Source organism: Gracilinanus agilis, chromosome 2 (assembly GCF_016433145.1).
Source record: "Gracilinanus agilis isolate LMUSP501 chromosome 2, AgileGrace, whole genome shotgun sequence".
In the NCBI taxonomy this organism is placed as follows: domain Eukaryota; kingdom Metazoa; phylum Chordata; class Mammalia; order Didelphimorphia; family Didelphidae; genus Gracilinanus; species Gracilinanus agilis.
Genome location: NC_058131.1, coordinates 593411862 through 593424872, shown reverse-complemented (window position 1 = coordinate 593424872; position 13011 = coordinate 593411862). Strand labels below are relative to the sequence as shown.

At 37.2% G+C, this 13011-nt stretch overlaps 1 protein-coding gene across 1 annotated transcript in view; it reads right to left on the bottom strand.

The window, feature by feature from the left end:
- The window catches only part of RGMA (repulsive guidance molecule BMP co-receptor a), a 170973-nt gene extending 159807 nt beyond the window's left edge, over positions 1 to 11166 (bottom strand). Inside the window, exon 1 of the mRNA XM_044660136.1 lies at positions 11001 to 11166. Within this exon, the coding sequence (XP_044516071.1) occupies positions 11001 to 11166 (166 nt within the window). The remainder of the gene's footprint in view (positions 1 to 11000) is intronic.
- Between the last annotated feature and the right edge of the window lie 1845 nt (positions 11167 to 13011).

Genomic DNA, 13011 nt, shown 5'->3' with positions numbered 1-13011 from the left:
TTATTGTCTTTTGGTGTTTATCAACATTTCAATGATGACAGAATTCAGAGAATGAGGTCTCTGTGGGCACTTGTAACCCATTAAATGAGTCTATTAATCCATCTATCAGCACCTACTATATTCAGGGGACCTTGTTTGTAACTTTGGTCTTATCTTAAGCATTGCCTGCTCTCCAAAATGTGCCCTGCAAGAGTTTTGGGTGGCCCATGCTTATCTTCCTGAAAATCTCTAGGCCTTCCTGGCTCCTCTTTCTCTGACATACATTTCTGATGCAGGGGATCTGGATTAGTTATAAAAAGCATGAGTGAAAGACTGGAGAAAAAACAAATTAAGGAGTGCCAGGGTTCAGGATAGCAATGAGAAGTTTTTCACTTGAAAGTTTCCTGAGAATGAATTACAAACTCTCTGAAGGTGTATGTATTATTGGCAAACCAAATCCAAATGTATTTGTGAGTTTCCTAACTATATTGATGCCTTATGAGAGCATTACTAACTATAGGACAGAAGCCAGTCCCCGTAGCCCCTTTTAGAAGTCATTGCCAGATGGAATAGAAAAGGTCTCACAATAAAAATTGGAGGACAGAACTGAATGGAGAACATCTTTAGCACTTTTTACATGCTTGGTCATTTCTCACATCTCTGTGCCTAAGGTCTATTGTGAAGAGGACACTGTATCCTGGCTCTATGGTACAATCATTGTCTTGACCATAGATAATTCTTTTAAAAATAGTTTTATTTTATTTTAAATTAAGAAGCATTTATTTTCTTTCTCTGCCACCCACTCCCAATTAAAAAAGAAAAAAACCCTTCTAACAAATATGCATAGCCAAGCAAAACAAGTTCCCTCTTTTGGTTACATCAAACAATTGAAGTCAGTTTTCATCTTGTACCTATCACTTCTCTGTCAGAAGGTGGTTGTGTTTTTCATCATTACATCCATGAAATTATGGTTTATCACTACACTGACAAGCATTCTTAAACTGTTGTCTTTATAATGCTGTTGTTATTATACAAATCATCCTCTTTGTTTTACTAATTTCACTCTTCCCCATTTCATACAAGTCTTTCTTGATTTGTTTGATGCCATCTTTTTTTTGACCACTTAATTCTTGAGATGATCTGTATGCCATGGTTTTCAGCAGGACATTGTAGGACATTTTCCTTAGAATTAGTTAGAATGATATATCTTTATTTCTCCACCAGTTTTAGCTCACTTTTATGATTAAATTTTTTGATTAATGTTCATTTTCATATTCCTTACTCAGCCCTAGACTCCCTGTGTTAAAAATTCAGCAGGTTTCTAATTCGTGTGGTGGTTCTTGCATTCTATAGTTCAGCCTCTGTGTGGAGAGGAATTCCCCTACTGAACCTAGGAGAAAGAGGGAGGTGTTTAGCAAGTGTGAACTTTTACTTAGCCTAGTGTCAAGAGGAAAAACTTGTCTAGGCAAGCAATCAAGTTTCATTATTCACTTTGGATTTCTCACATTTATATCATAAACCACCAAAAACCCTTGATAACTGGAGTACAAGGGGAGGAAGGAATAGCTCGTGATAATGATAGCAATACTGAGAAGGCTGAACCCTCTCTTAAACTAAGAAAGGAGTGGAAGAATGGTACCAACAACATGCATACTTAATCATTTTATGAATTGCATGGAAGGAATGAAAGATATAGTTATGAGTCTGAAAATTATCAAGGGTAGAATGTACATTTGTAAGGTAATAGTGGTTTGTCACTGACCTGATTGTCTTTCCTGAAAGCAATGAATGTGGTGGAAAGATGTGAGGAAGCAGTTTTTCTTGGAAGAAATGACCGAATCTATCTGATTCCTGATTACTTCTCTCTCTTTTCCTCCCCTAGGATTGCAAATTATTTCCACCAGTGAATTTATCTGACCTTTAGGAAGCAATGGATGATTGAAATTTGTTAGAGAACCTGAGGACTAAGAAGTATTCATTTCTCCATACTCAATAGTAGGCATTGGCTTTTTATAAATGTTGGAGATGGGCAGTTTGGAAAGGGGAGAGCCATTGTTTCTCTCTTTCCTTGATTTTTCTCTCATATATTCTAAACCATCTGGCTTTTCTGGTTTAAAAAATTCACAACAATGTCCCAATTCCTCTCCCTGTTTCCCTCCTCCATGCTAGCTTTGTATGTTACTATTACACACCATTTTTGAAGCAGATGGATACTGAAAGAATCAGAAATAATTATTCAGACTTCAAAACTCTGTGAAGACATCCATGTGGTGAAAGCACTCTCTAAACCTAAGGGACCACTGGTCATGAAGCAAGCCATATGAAAAATGTTGCTGTGCCTTCTAGCAACTCGAGGTTTATTGTATCATGAGTTCACCCTGAGAGCAATCTGCCTTATTAAAACACAGAACAAAAATATACCAGTAGTCAATCAAGAAGGAGGTACCCATATTCTAGACAGTTCCTGAAATGCCCCAATCAGTTTCAGAGGGATTCCTTTGCATTTTCCAACTAGGTTACTATTAGGGAAAGTGAAAGACAAATGGTATGTGTGTGTGTGTGTGTGTGTGTGTGTGTGTGTGTGTGTGTGTGTGAGTGTGTGAGAGAGAGAGAGAGAGAGAGAGAGAGAGAGAGAGAGAGAGAGAGAGGGAGAGAGAGAGAGTTGGTTTTGCCCAGACTTTCTGCTGATTTCTGCATACCCCAGGGGCTGGGAGTCACAGTGGCGGTTTTCCCTTCCTGGAGTGACTCATTACCTCCTTTAGCAAATGCAGGTAAGTTAAACACCTGCTCATTGAATACATTGATCTTGTATTTGTCAGTTCTGGAAATAGTATACTCTAAGTTTGCTTATAATTTCAAATAAGTTCCACGAATACTTTTAAGTACCTACTATGTACAAAGCAAGTGGAAGAAAAGGCACAAGATATAAATGGAAAGAGGCTCCTAAGAAACATATTCTTTTGAGGAAAATATAACATCTAAACAGATAAATAAATACAAAGTCTATTTAAAAAGTCATTTCAAGAGATAAGAAAGGCTAACAATATTTTTGTTTGGGGAAATCAGAAAAAAGATTTATATATTATCCAGAACCTGAACAGGGCTTTGAAGGAAGCTAGGAATTCAAAAGCAAATCAAATGGCACAATGGTAGAGTTGTAAACATGGAGTCAAGAGTTCAAATCCTGTCTTAGACATTTAATAATTGTGTATCAGTGCTTCACTTAACTTCTTTCAATCTTAGTTTTCTCATGTATAAAATAGAGATAAATAGTACTACTTAATGCCCAAGGTGGTTAGGAACATCAAATGGTATAACACATGTAGTGATTTGCAAATCTGAAAGTGCTATATAAGTGCCAGCTATTATCATTATGTAGAGGCAGAGGATGGGAGGTAGAATATTCCAGACATGGAGAACAGGAAATGTAATGCTATATATATAGAGAATATTTATTAGGTCATTTTGATTTGTGAAAGAGAACGTGTGAAAAAAATAAGATTGGAAATATAGGAGGAAACCTAATTTTTGAAGGCATTAGCTGAGAGCTTTTTATCTTTTTCTAGAAGCAATGGGGAGTGACTGAAAATTTTTTAAAAAGGCGAGAGGCATACTCATGTGTTTTAGGTAATTTTTGTTTTTGCTGTTAGGTCTTCATTTTCAAAAAGGACCAGTGACATCAGGAATGATTTCTTGACTTGCCAATGAATTGGATTTAAGTCTGGCAGAGTTGCAGAAAGTTGTTTATCTCTCTCTTTTGGAGTCATCAAAGTCCAGATAAAAATTAGTTTAGCAGATTTTCAGTGAATGGTTTGAAAGAGAGAGAGAGAGGCCGAAAGGAGGAAGTCCACTTTGGGAGTTAGTTACCGAGAAGATGCAGGTCTGAACTGGTTTGTATGTCAAGGAATCTATAAACTCTTGGAGAACAGGGATGATACATCTTTACATCTGCCCAGAAGTCTTCTGTTTCTTCCCTCCTCATAACCTTAAAAAAATCAGAGTTTATATTATCCTATTGTAAGTAGTGGGAAACAAGATTTTAGGCTTACTCTTTCTTAAGGAGTGTAGGTGGAAGGATCAGTAAGAAGAAACCTGTAGGGAAATCCTAGGTATAATCCAGAGACGATGAGATTAACTACCAAAATGTGGGATTTGTAGCAAATGCTTTTCTCCTTATGCAAATCAGTTTATTTCTCCTCTTTAGTTAGGTACAGTATAGAGCAGAGTTGCATGTTGTAGTAATTCCTTTAAAAATAGCTTTTTTATTGTATCATAGATTCATATTTGGATCCCCTTTCTGAATAATGTCATTAACTGCATAAAATAGAATGCACAAGATTACAGGGAAAACCAATTATATCTAAACATTAAAAAACAGGTTCAAGGACCCCAGTTTAAGAACCCTTTATTTAAGTTATTGAGATATTATGACCATTTTGTAGATTGGGAAATTGAGGTAAAAACAGGGCACCTAATTTGATTTATATTGTTCAAAAGATTTACAAATTTGGTCAGTCAGTCATTCCACAAATATATCGTGAATGTAGGATAGCTAGGACTAGGGTATTGAGTATCTTAAATTCTTTTTCTTAGTGGTATCACTTGTGACTCAAATACCTGGTAGAAATCTCAGAGATTTCCCATTGTGATATGGGGAGAGCTGCATTGTACCATTCCCTGGTTACTTGAAGAGTGCTTATATGTATGTTTATGGACCTATATATGTATGAAGTTGCATCCTGGCTGTCTGCTGGGTTCTGTATTCTCTGGTTCATGGAAGTAGCAGTAGAATTCCTCTGATCCTGAATTAAAATCTGATGTAATTTCCTTTAGATGAAAGTAGAATTTCTTAGGGATGTTTGAAGGCACAGTAGCAGTGGATCATCACCACATCTCAGTAAGCCAACCTCTGCTCACTATAGGGGTCTATTGGCTTCACCAACCAGGCTATAAAAGGGGTCCATGACAAAAAAGTGAGGAACCCCTGCTCTAGCACATGTACAAAGCCAGTTATGATCCTTGACTTGTTAGAAATATTAATGTTAGAAATTTAAATTTTCTACCATTAGGAGTTATCAAGGTGCTAGATGACCTACATAATATTAAAAACAATTTAAGTTTTCTCCCCTCTCTAATTCTTATTACCCAAAGTGATCTTTTCTCAGAACTCTAAAAGCATCATCTTTACTCATCTCATTCTAATTTGCATCAAAAAAATTATATTAACTAGAAGAGCTTATAATTTTATGCTTGTAGGAATTTTTTCAACTGTTCCAAATGAGAAATCTATCTGTAATTTTATAGTTTTAATGTTTCTTGAGGCTCGTAGGTTAGATGATTTTCCCAGGGTCATAAAGGTAGTAGAAGGCAAAGACAAGATTTGAACTAAGTTTCAAAAGACTCCCAGTTCAACTTTCTATTTATTACATTACATTGTCTTTCTGAAACACACCCAAACACACTCATACACTGTTCTAGAATCTATCATAGTCCTTATATATAGCAGGAGATTAATAAATGGTTGTTGAATGATGTATAAATGGAGATTTTTGAACCTTGGACTTCATCTCCCAGAAATCCCCCAGTATTTCCCAAAATTCCTTTTAATATTTAGTTCTTGTATATTACTTTTCATCTTTACAATGAACAAGCAATTATCTGTCTGAAGTAAGTAAGGTTTATTCACTTTTGTCTCTCAGTCTCAGTTACCTGGTCTTTAGTTTAATCCAATCCAATAAACATTTATTAAGTGCCCATGATGTGCCAAGCTTTGTTCTAAGAGCTGGGGATACAATTAATAAAAAGATAGACTCTACCCTGAAGGAGCTTATAGTCTAATGGGGGGGTGGGGGGGGTAGAGATAGAGACAATACACAAAAGGAACCAGGAAAAGTGGGGGAAGCCAGAGGGTGTTTTGTTCAATAGAGTTGAAACTAGGCAGAGTAGCAGATAAGAGTGGAAACAGCCAAGAAGTTCCATTTCTGCTCTATATAAAGGTAGGTATTGGGAGGCATTTGGTACACCACCCTCCAGTGTTCCAATCAGAGTAGAAAGAAGACTGAGGAAGGTGGTGTCAATCAAGGCTTGATTTAGCAGCTGGTGGTGAGCTTAGGAATGGTGAATTTATCTTGGGAAGGGCATCTTGTTTCCCTGGAGATGAATCAGGGCAGAGCAGCAGATGCATACCACTTTGTACATGATAAGCACTTTATATTTATTGAAATGAATTCTTGCACAATTAATTTTAACCTAATGATGATTTGGGTGTTTGAAAAGTGGCTAAGGACTTGGAATAGATGTATTGTTTCAAAAATAGTGCTGTACTTTCAATTTCAAAGTTAAATTTCTCCAAAGGAAGCTCAAAGTACTTTGTCAATATTGCTAAAATTATTAATGTATTTAAATTAAGTGAGGGGGTGCAACTGAGATTATATTTTGAATACACAGAAAACAATCTTATCTGGATACACAAATACAAAAAAATATGAAACAATGCTATGTAAATGGATCTTTCACACTGAATATTTATGAAATGGGAGAAGGGTAAATCTGGATTTCTTGATTTTCTCAAGCCCAATGTTAAGTAGTCTAAAGTCTATTTAAGAATTTTCATGTAAGAAGCATCAAAAATTTGAATTAATCAATCTTGAAGTTTAGATATACTATATTCTAGTTGGGGAAAATGTCATTAACAGTCATATTGGGACTGAAGAAAAATTTTTAACCTTTGTAGTGACCTCCCACTTTAATACTTTTAACTGTTTTTTTTCCCCATCTCCATCTACATTGAAACAATTTTTTTTCCTTATATCTGGAGTTCCTCTATGGCAGGGATCAGCAACGTATGGCTCTCGAGCTATAAAGTCAATTTTTTTTCAGGCGCTGTTACAGGAGCGTGCGCTTTGAGCATTGTACGGCTCTCACGAAATTACATTTTAAAAAATGTTGCATTTATGGCTCTCACGGCCAAAAAGGTTGCCAGCCCCTGCTCTATGGTATACTGAGTATTTATGAATCTCTTTCACTTTCCTATATACTTTATACTAATCCTACATCTGCACTGATGCCAGGATTTGACTGTACCATTGAGAATTTGTGAACTAAGCTATGGGCCAATTGGCATTTACCCAACTTTCCAGAGACGAGAGAGAACAGCAGCAGCTAGCTGTCAAGTTCTAATATCATCTTTAATGACACCAGGTCATTAACTTCCAGAAGTTCTACCTTTTGGAATTTGATTTTCCAGAGAATCTTGCTTAGTGGCCTGACATCACACAATTTACTTTAAGCCATTTTTTGGTGAAACTAATAATCTTATTCTTCTCTCTGCCATATGTTTTTTCATACCTTTCCTTTTAGGGATTCTGTACTTTTTCGATGGATCATCATCACCTATGGAATATTCAGTCCACCCTATATTTGTCATAAACTCTTTGGCCAATGCCTGAAATCCTACCTAGACTCCAAAGACTATCCTAGAGGAGGGAAAGTAGGTCTTGGAAACGCTATTATTCTGCTAGTACTCTCTTTTATACTTGATTTTTAAAAATGATGTATAATGAAAATGCCCAAGTTTTTAATTAAAAAAATTACTTATCAGGTCATTAATCAACAAATATTTGTCAAAGTCTATTTTAAACAAGGCATATGAAAAATCATGAAAGATATTTCCTATTTTCAAGGAACCTAATATCAACTCAGGGGAATATGACATATACAGATTAAAATAAATGTAGAATGTAACAAATACCAGAAGAGTGCCATAGGAGCCCAAAGGAAGGAGAGATCACGGTGAGGTTAGAATTGTGGACCTTCAAAGATGGATATGTGTTTAAATTTCGGTGTTATACTTTATTCTGTTGCTTGATTCTAATGGTTTTAGCTATGTCAGATTTTGTGCTTCCAAATATACTTGGTTTCTATTAGATGAAAGGATGGTTAGGTGAATTGATTAAAGCAGCGAGATAATGAGATCAATAAAAATAATATTCAAAAAATATAAAATAATATATAAAAATGTATAAAATAATAAAAAACAATAACTTTGACATGCAAGTGGCCCAACTCAGGCAATTAACTTTATTGGGCTTCATGTTCATGGCTAACTCTAACATCACAAACTCTGACCATTTATCCTCAGAATGCATGTCTTTGGGCACAAAGAGAAGGGACCAGAGAGTGTGGATGGATCAGTGCAAATCTACTATGACTGCTAGAAAAGAAGTATTAGGCCAATGATACTAGGTCAGTAGCTTCATTACTATACATATATCTGATGAGGAAGATAATAGGGGACTAAATGTTAGCATATACAACCAAATGGACTAAACTTTTGTATGGATTGGTAACTAAATGGGCAAGCATTTCTTTTTACTAAAGTTTTTAATTTTCTTTCCAGATTATGCCAGTACAATATTCAGTAATTGTTTTCTGACATTTTTCAGTTCATGTTTTTTCCATCCATTCCACTCCTCCCTCTTTTCCAAGATGGTAGGCAAGATGATATAGAAAAGCATTTAAATGACTACTCTGCTTAAGACATTACTAAGCTAGTTTTTATGAATACAAAAATCACAATGAAACAGTTCCTATCCTTGAGGAATTTGCATTCTACTTGTAAATTTGCTCAACTCTTTAGATAGTGGCCACATGGGTTAAATTTTATAATTTAATAAGGTTTTAGATATGAGAAAAGCATGTCTGTGTAGAACAGGCTTTCTGTCTCCAGGTAGGCATACTATTTTTGGTTCCTGTTTCTTAGTTTAAGCTCAACTTATTATTTTTTAAACTAAAATATTTTTCTAGATTACATGTTAATACAATTTTTAATAATTGTTTTCTGACATTTTGTGATCCATGTTCTCTCCCTTCCTCCCTCACTCCTCTGTTCTCCCCAAGAAGGCAGGTAATATGACATAGGTTGTATATATGTAATCATACCATACTTATTTCCATGTTCATCATGTTGTCAAACAAGACACATTACTTATTTTAGAACAAAATTCATGGAGGGAACAAAGTGAAGAATGGTATATTTCAATCTATCAGTGTATTTAAAAAAATTTTAAAACCCTAATATCTTTTATATATATCCTTCTATATTAATTTTATTTGTTACAGGGCTAGGCAATGGGGGTTAAGTGACTTGCCCAGGGTCACACAGCTAGGAAGTGTCTGAGGTCAGATTTGAACCTAGGACCTCCCATCTCTAGGACTTACTCTCAATCCACTGAGCCATCCAGCTGCCCCTGTATTTTTTTTTAAATATTGTTCCAGATCTGCAATTTTACCAGTGAATGAATGTGGAAATTCCTGCTACTGACATAGATTGACAACTTGTTTGTAAATTGTAGTCTTAGAGCAGGGTTTCTTTACCTTTTTTGTGTTATGTGCTTTTCACAATAACATTTTAAATGAATAAATTAAATATATATAGCATTACAAATGGCTCCCTATTATATTGAATATTTATTAAAATATCAAAAGTTCTAAGTTCAGGGTTCTCTTTTCCCCAAAGCTGTCCATGGACCCCATTTTAAAAACTATTTGTCTTAGAGAGTTTTCTGAAGGGCAGCAAAAGGTTAAATGAGTTTTCTATATTCCCATGGCTAGTATGTGTCAGAGACATGGCATGAACTCAAGTGTTCCTGATTCTCAGCCCAGCCTCCTATATCTTCTCTTCAGCTGAGTATTGGGCTACTTACCATCCCTTTCCATTCCCCACCCTGCTCTCTCTAACATTCCCTTATGCCTTTTACACATTCTGTTTTTTCATGTCTTGCTCAGCAAAGGATCCTATATCTTGTAGACTCGCAAGATTTAGAGCTAGAAGGGACCTTTGTCATTCAGTTGTTTCATTCATGTCTGAAATGATGACTCTTTGTGACCTCATTTTTAATTTTTTTGGCAAAGATACTGGAGTGGCTTATCATTTCTTTCTCCAGCTCATTTTACAGATTATGAAACTGAGGCAAACAGGGTTAAGTGACTTTCCCAGGGTCAAACAGCCAGTAAGTGTCTGAGGCTGGATTTGAATTTAGAAAAAGGAGTCTTTCTGACTCTGTGCCTAGTACTCTATCCTCTGTTCCACCTAACTACCTCTTAGAAGGGACCTTAGAAACTAAACTATTCTATTGTTTTTACATATCATAGGGGAAAAATAAAATTATTAAAAAAACCTTATTCTAGGGGCTCTTCCTAACCTAGGGTCCACAGACCACCTAAAGGATCTGTGGATGGATTTTAATGGTTCTGTTAACTTGGATGGGAAAAATTTGTTTTCACTCACCTCTAGCTGAAATATAGTATTTATTTTATTTATTTAAGAATTTTATTCTGAAAAGGAATTTATAAGGATTCGAAAGGGATTCTGAAAAAGCATTCAAACTGTTAGAGGGGTCTATGACATATATACCAATTAAGCACTTGTGATTTAGTGAAACTCTCTCATTTGTAAAATTTATTTGTAAATTTATTATGTAAATTTATTTGTAAATGTAAAATTATTTGTAAAAAATAAGGAAACTGAGGTCCCAAAGAGGTGCCCACAGATAGCAAATCTCTGTATAGAAAAGAGAGCCAGGATTTGAACTTAGCACCTTTGTTATTAAATCTAGTGTTCTGTCTACTATATCATACTATCTCCAGTTGCTGCGCTTTACTCTGTCTCTTCTTTGGTTTGGTTTCTTCTTCCAGGCTGCTACTGTTTCCTAGGTGTACTTGGGGCTCTCTCTCTAAGGCAGAACAGGTCCCTACACGTTTCCCACTGCAGTTACATCAGTCTCTACTGCTGACTGCCAAGAGCCCTCTTCCATTGAGGGGTGGTGCATATTTCATGGCAGACAAGAGAGTAAATAGTATGTTTTTCAGGAGAAGAAATGCTGGCCCCCAACTCCTTTCAGACCTCGGTCTCTTACATCCTTGTTCCCTGTATTCTCCCACCCGCTCCACCAATACTCTTATTCCCATCCCCTACCTCAGTCTAGTAGAGAAATATGGAAACTTGAATGTCTGGCTTGTACTGTTGGCCCCATGGCTGCATTTGCCTGCAGGCAAAACTCTTCCCTTGGACAGCTCGGTGAAGACATCACTCGTCAGGGCCCAGTCCTCTTTAGAGAATAAATTTCTTATTGCTTCGTTCCCAAGAATGTCAGCAATAACATGCTTACACCTGAGTGTGTCAACCATCTTCAAAGCTATTTGCCTCCCCTAGAATCCCTCTCTGCTCCCCTCAGCTATGGATACAGCTGATTTAGGAAGTTGGGAGGAGGCTTTCAATATTTGGTTTAGATTTTTATTCAAACCTTTAACATGGAATGACATCCTTTATCCCCTCTTACAATTACAAATAACATTTTTCCTTATGAAAGGGTTGAAATACCATGCAGAATAATCCTCTGTCATGAAAGAAATAGAGAAGGTGCTTCAGTAGGCAGGGTAGAGGAAGGGAAGAAAATTCTGAGGGTGGGGAATAATCACTTGGTCCCTAATGACAATGAATGGGCCCCTCTCTTTCCAGCTGAAAGGAGGCAAGCATCTTTTGTTTATCTTAGCAAGTTGGAGAAAATAGGAAGCACCAGGAGTTCCTTCATCATGATAAATTAAACTGAGTAGACTAGATTGACGCTGAATTCTGAATGCTTTGATATACAGATGGATAGACAATCCTTATAGCTACTCCATCAATACATGAGCCTTGGACAGTTGCTGGGAATGGATCATCTGTTCTACCCAGAGTTGAGATGGAGAAGGACAGGGAGCTGGACGGCCTTTGGAAACTGAAGAGTCAACAACAAATATTAATGAAGAATTTACCACGTGCCGGGCACTGATTAAAGTGCTGGATAGACAATGAAAGGCTAAAATATAGTCTCTGCCCTCAAGGATTTCACTTTCTAACAGAGGAGACAACCGATCAATAACTGTATATACAGGATATATGTAATGCAAGTGGAAGACGGTCTGAGGAGAGAAGGTGCCAACAGTTGTGACAATCAGGCAAAGCTTTCTACAGAAGAGGGGTTTGAGTTGAGTCTTCAAGGAAACCAGGAGGTGAGGATGAAGAGGGAACCTTTCCAGGCATGAGGGCAAAGGTCCTGAGTAGGGAGAGGGAATGTTGTGTCTGAGGAACAGCAACAAGGCTGGTGTTGTTGGATCATAGAAAAGGTAGAGGGGAGAAATGTATAAGATGACCAGAGAGTCCTTTTAATGGAGGCACCCTTTCATTTAGAAATGATGGGGTTGGCGTAGTAAGGATATTTGTTGTCCCACTGTGGTTTATCTTCATTCCGTGCCTGAGTACAGGGCTTTGCATTGAGTTAGCGGCAAAACGTTTCTGTGGTTGTTGTTGTAAAATAAAAACAGAAAATAAAGGGAATGCCTCTTCCCCGGCATCACCCAAGGAGAGAGTAAGGGATGGTGAACTTTTCCCATGACCACACCTGAAGGTTATGTCTTCGGTCTTCTAGAGCCTGAGCTCTGGACACACTGCGGGGTTCTGCTTTTTATCAGAGCCAGCAATCGTTCCTGTAGTAACAGGAAACATACCTGTGGTCTTGGTCTTCTCCCACACCCTGTGAAATGCCATTTACAGATGGAGAAGGGGCAGAAAATATCAGAGAGCAGGAAGGAGAAAAATAAACAGACACATGGCAGGCATCCTGGGAGGTGGAGCCAGATCCTAGGAGGGAAAATAGGTCTCAGCCACGGGTCATAGAGGAAACACAGATGCATCAAACCCTAATTTGTTGAAAGGGAACCATGCTGGGCCACGAGATAGGAGATGTGGGACTGAATTGCATTGCCATGTGTGTTCGTTCAGTAGGAAGCCATGGTTGATGATACTGAAAAGCTTTATTCCTGATGGAAAGGAACAATGCATCTGTTCAGACCCACCCTGACATAGCACTGGACCATCCTTTTCCGTTGACTCCCTCTAGTCTCTAAATTGTCCTACCAGAAATGAAAATAAAGGGGAGCTCTCACAGGAGGGGAGCTCTCTGCTTTGGCCTTCAACCTAGATCAAACGAGCAA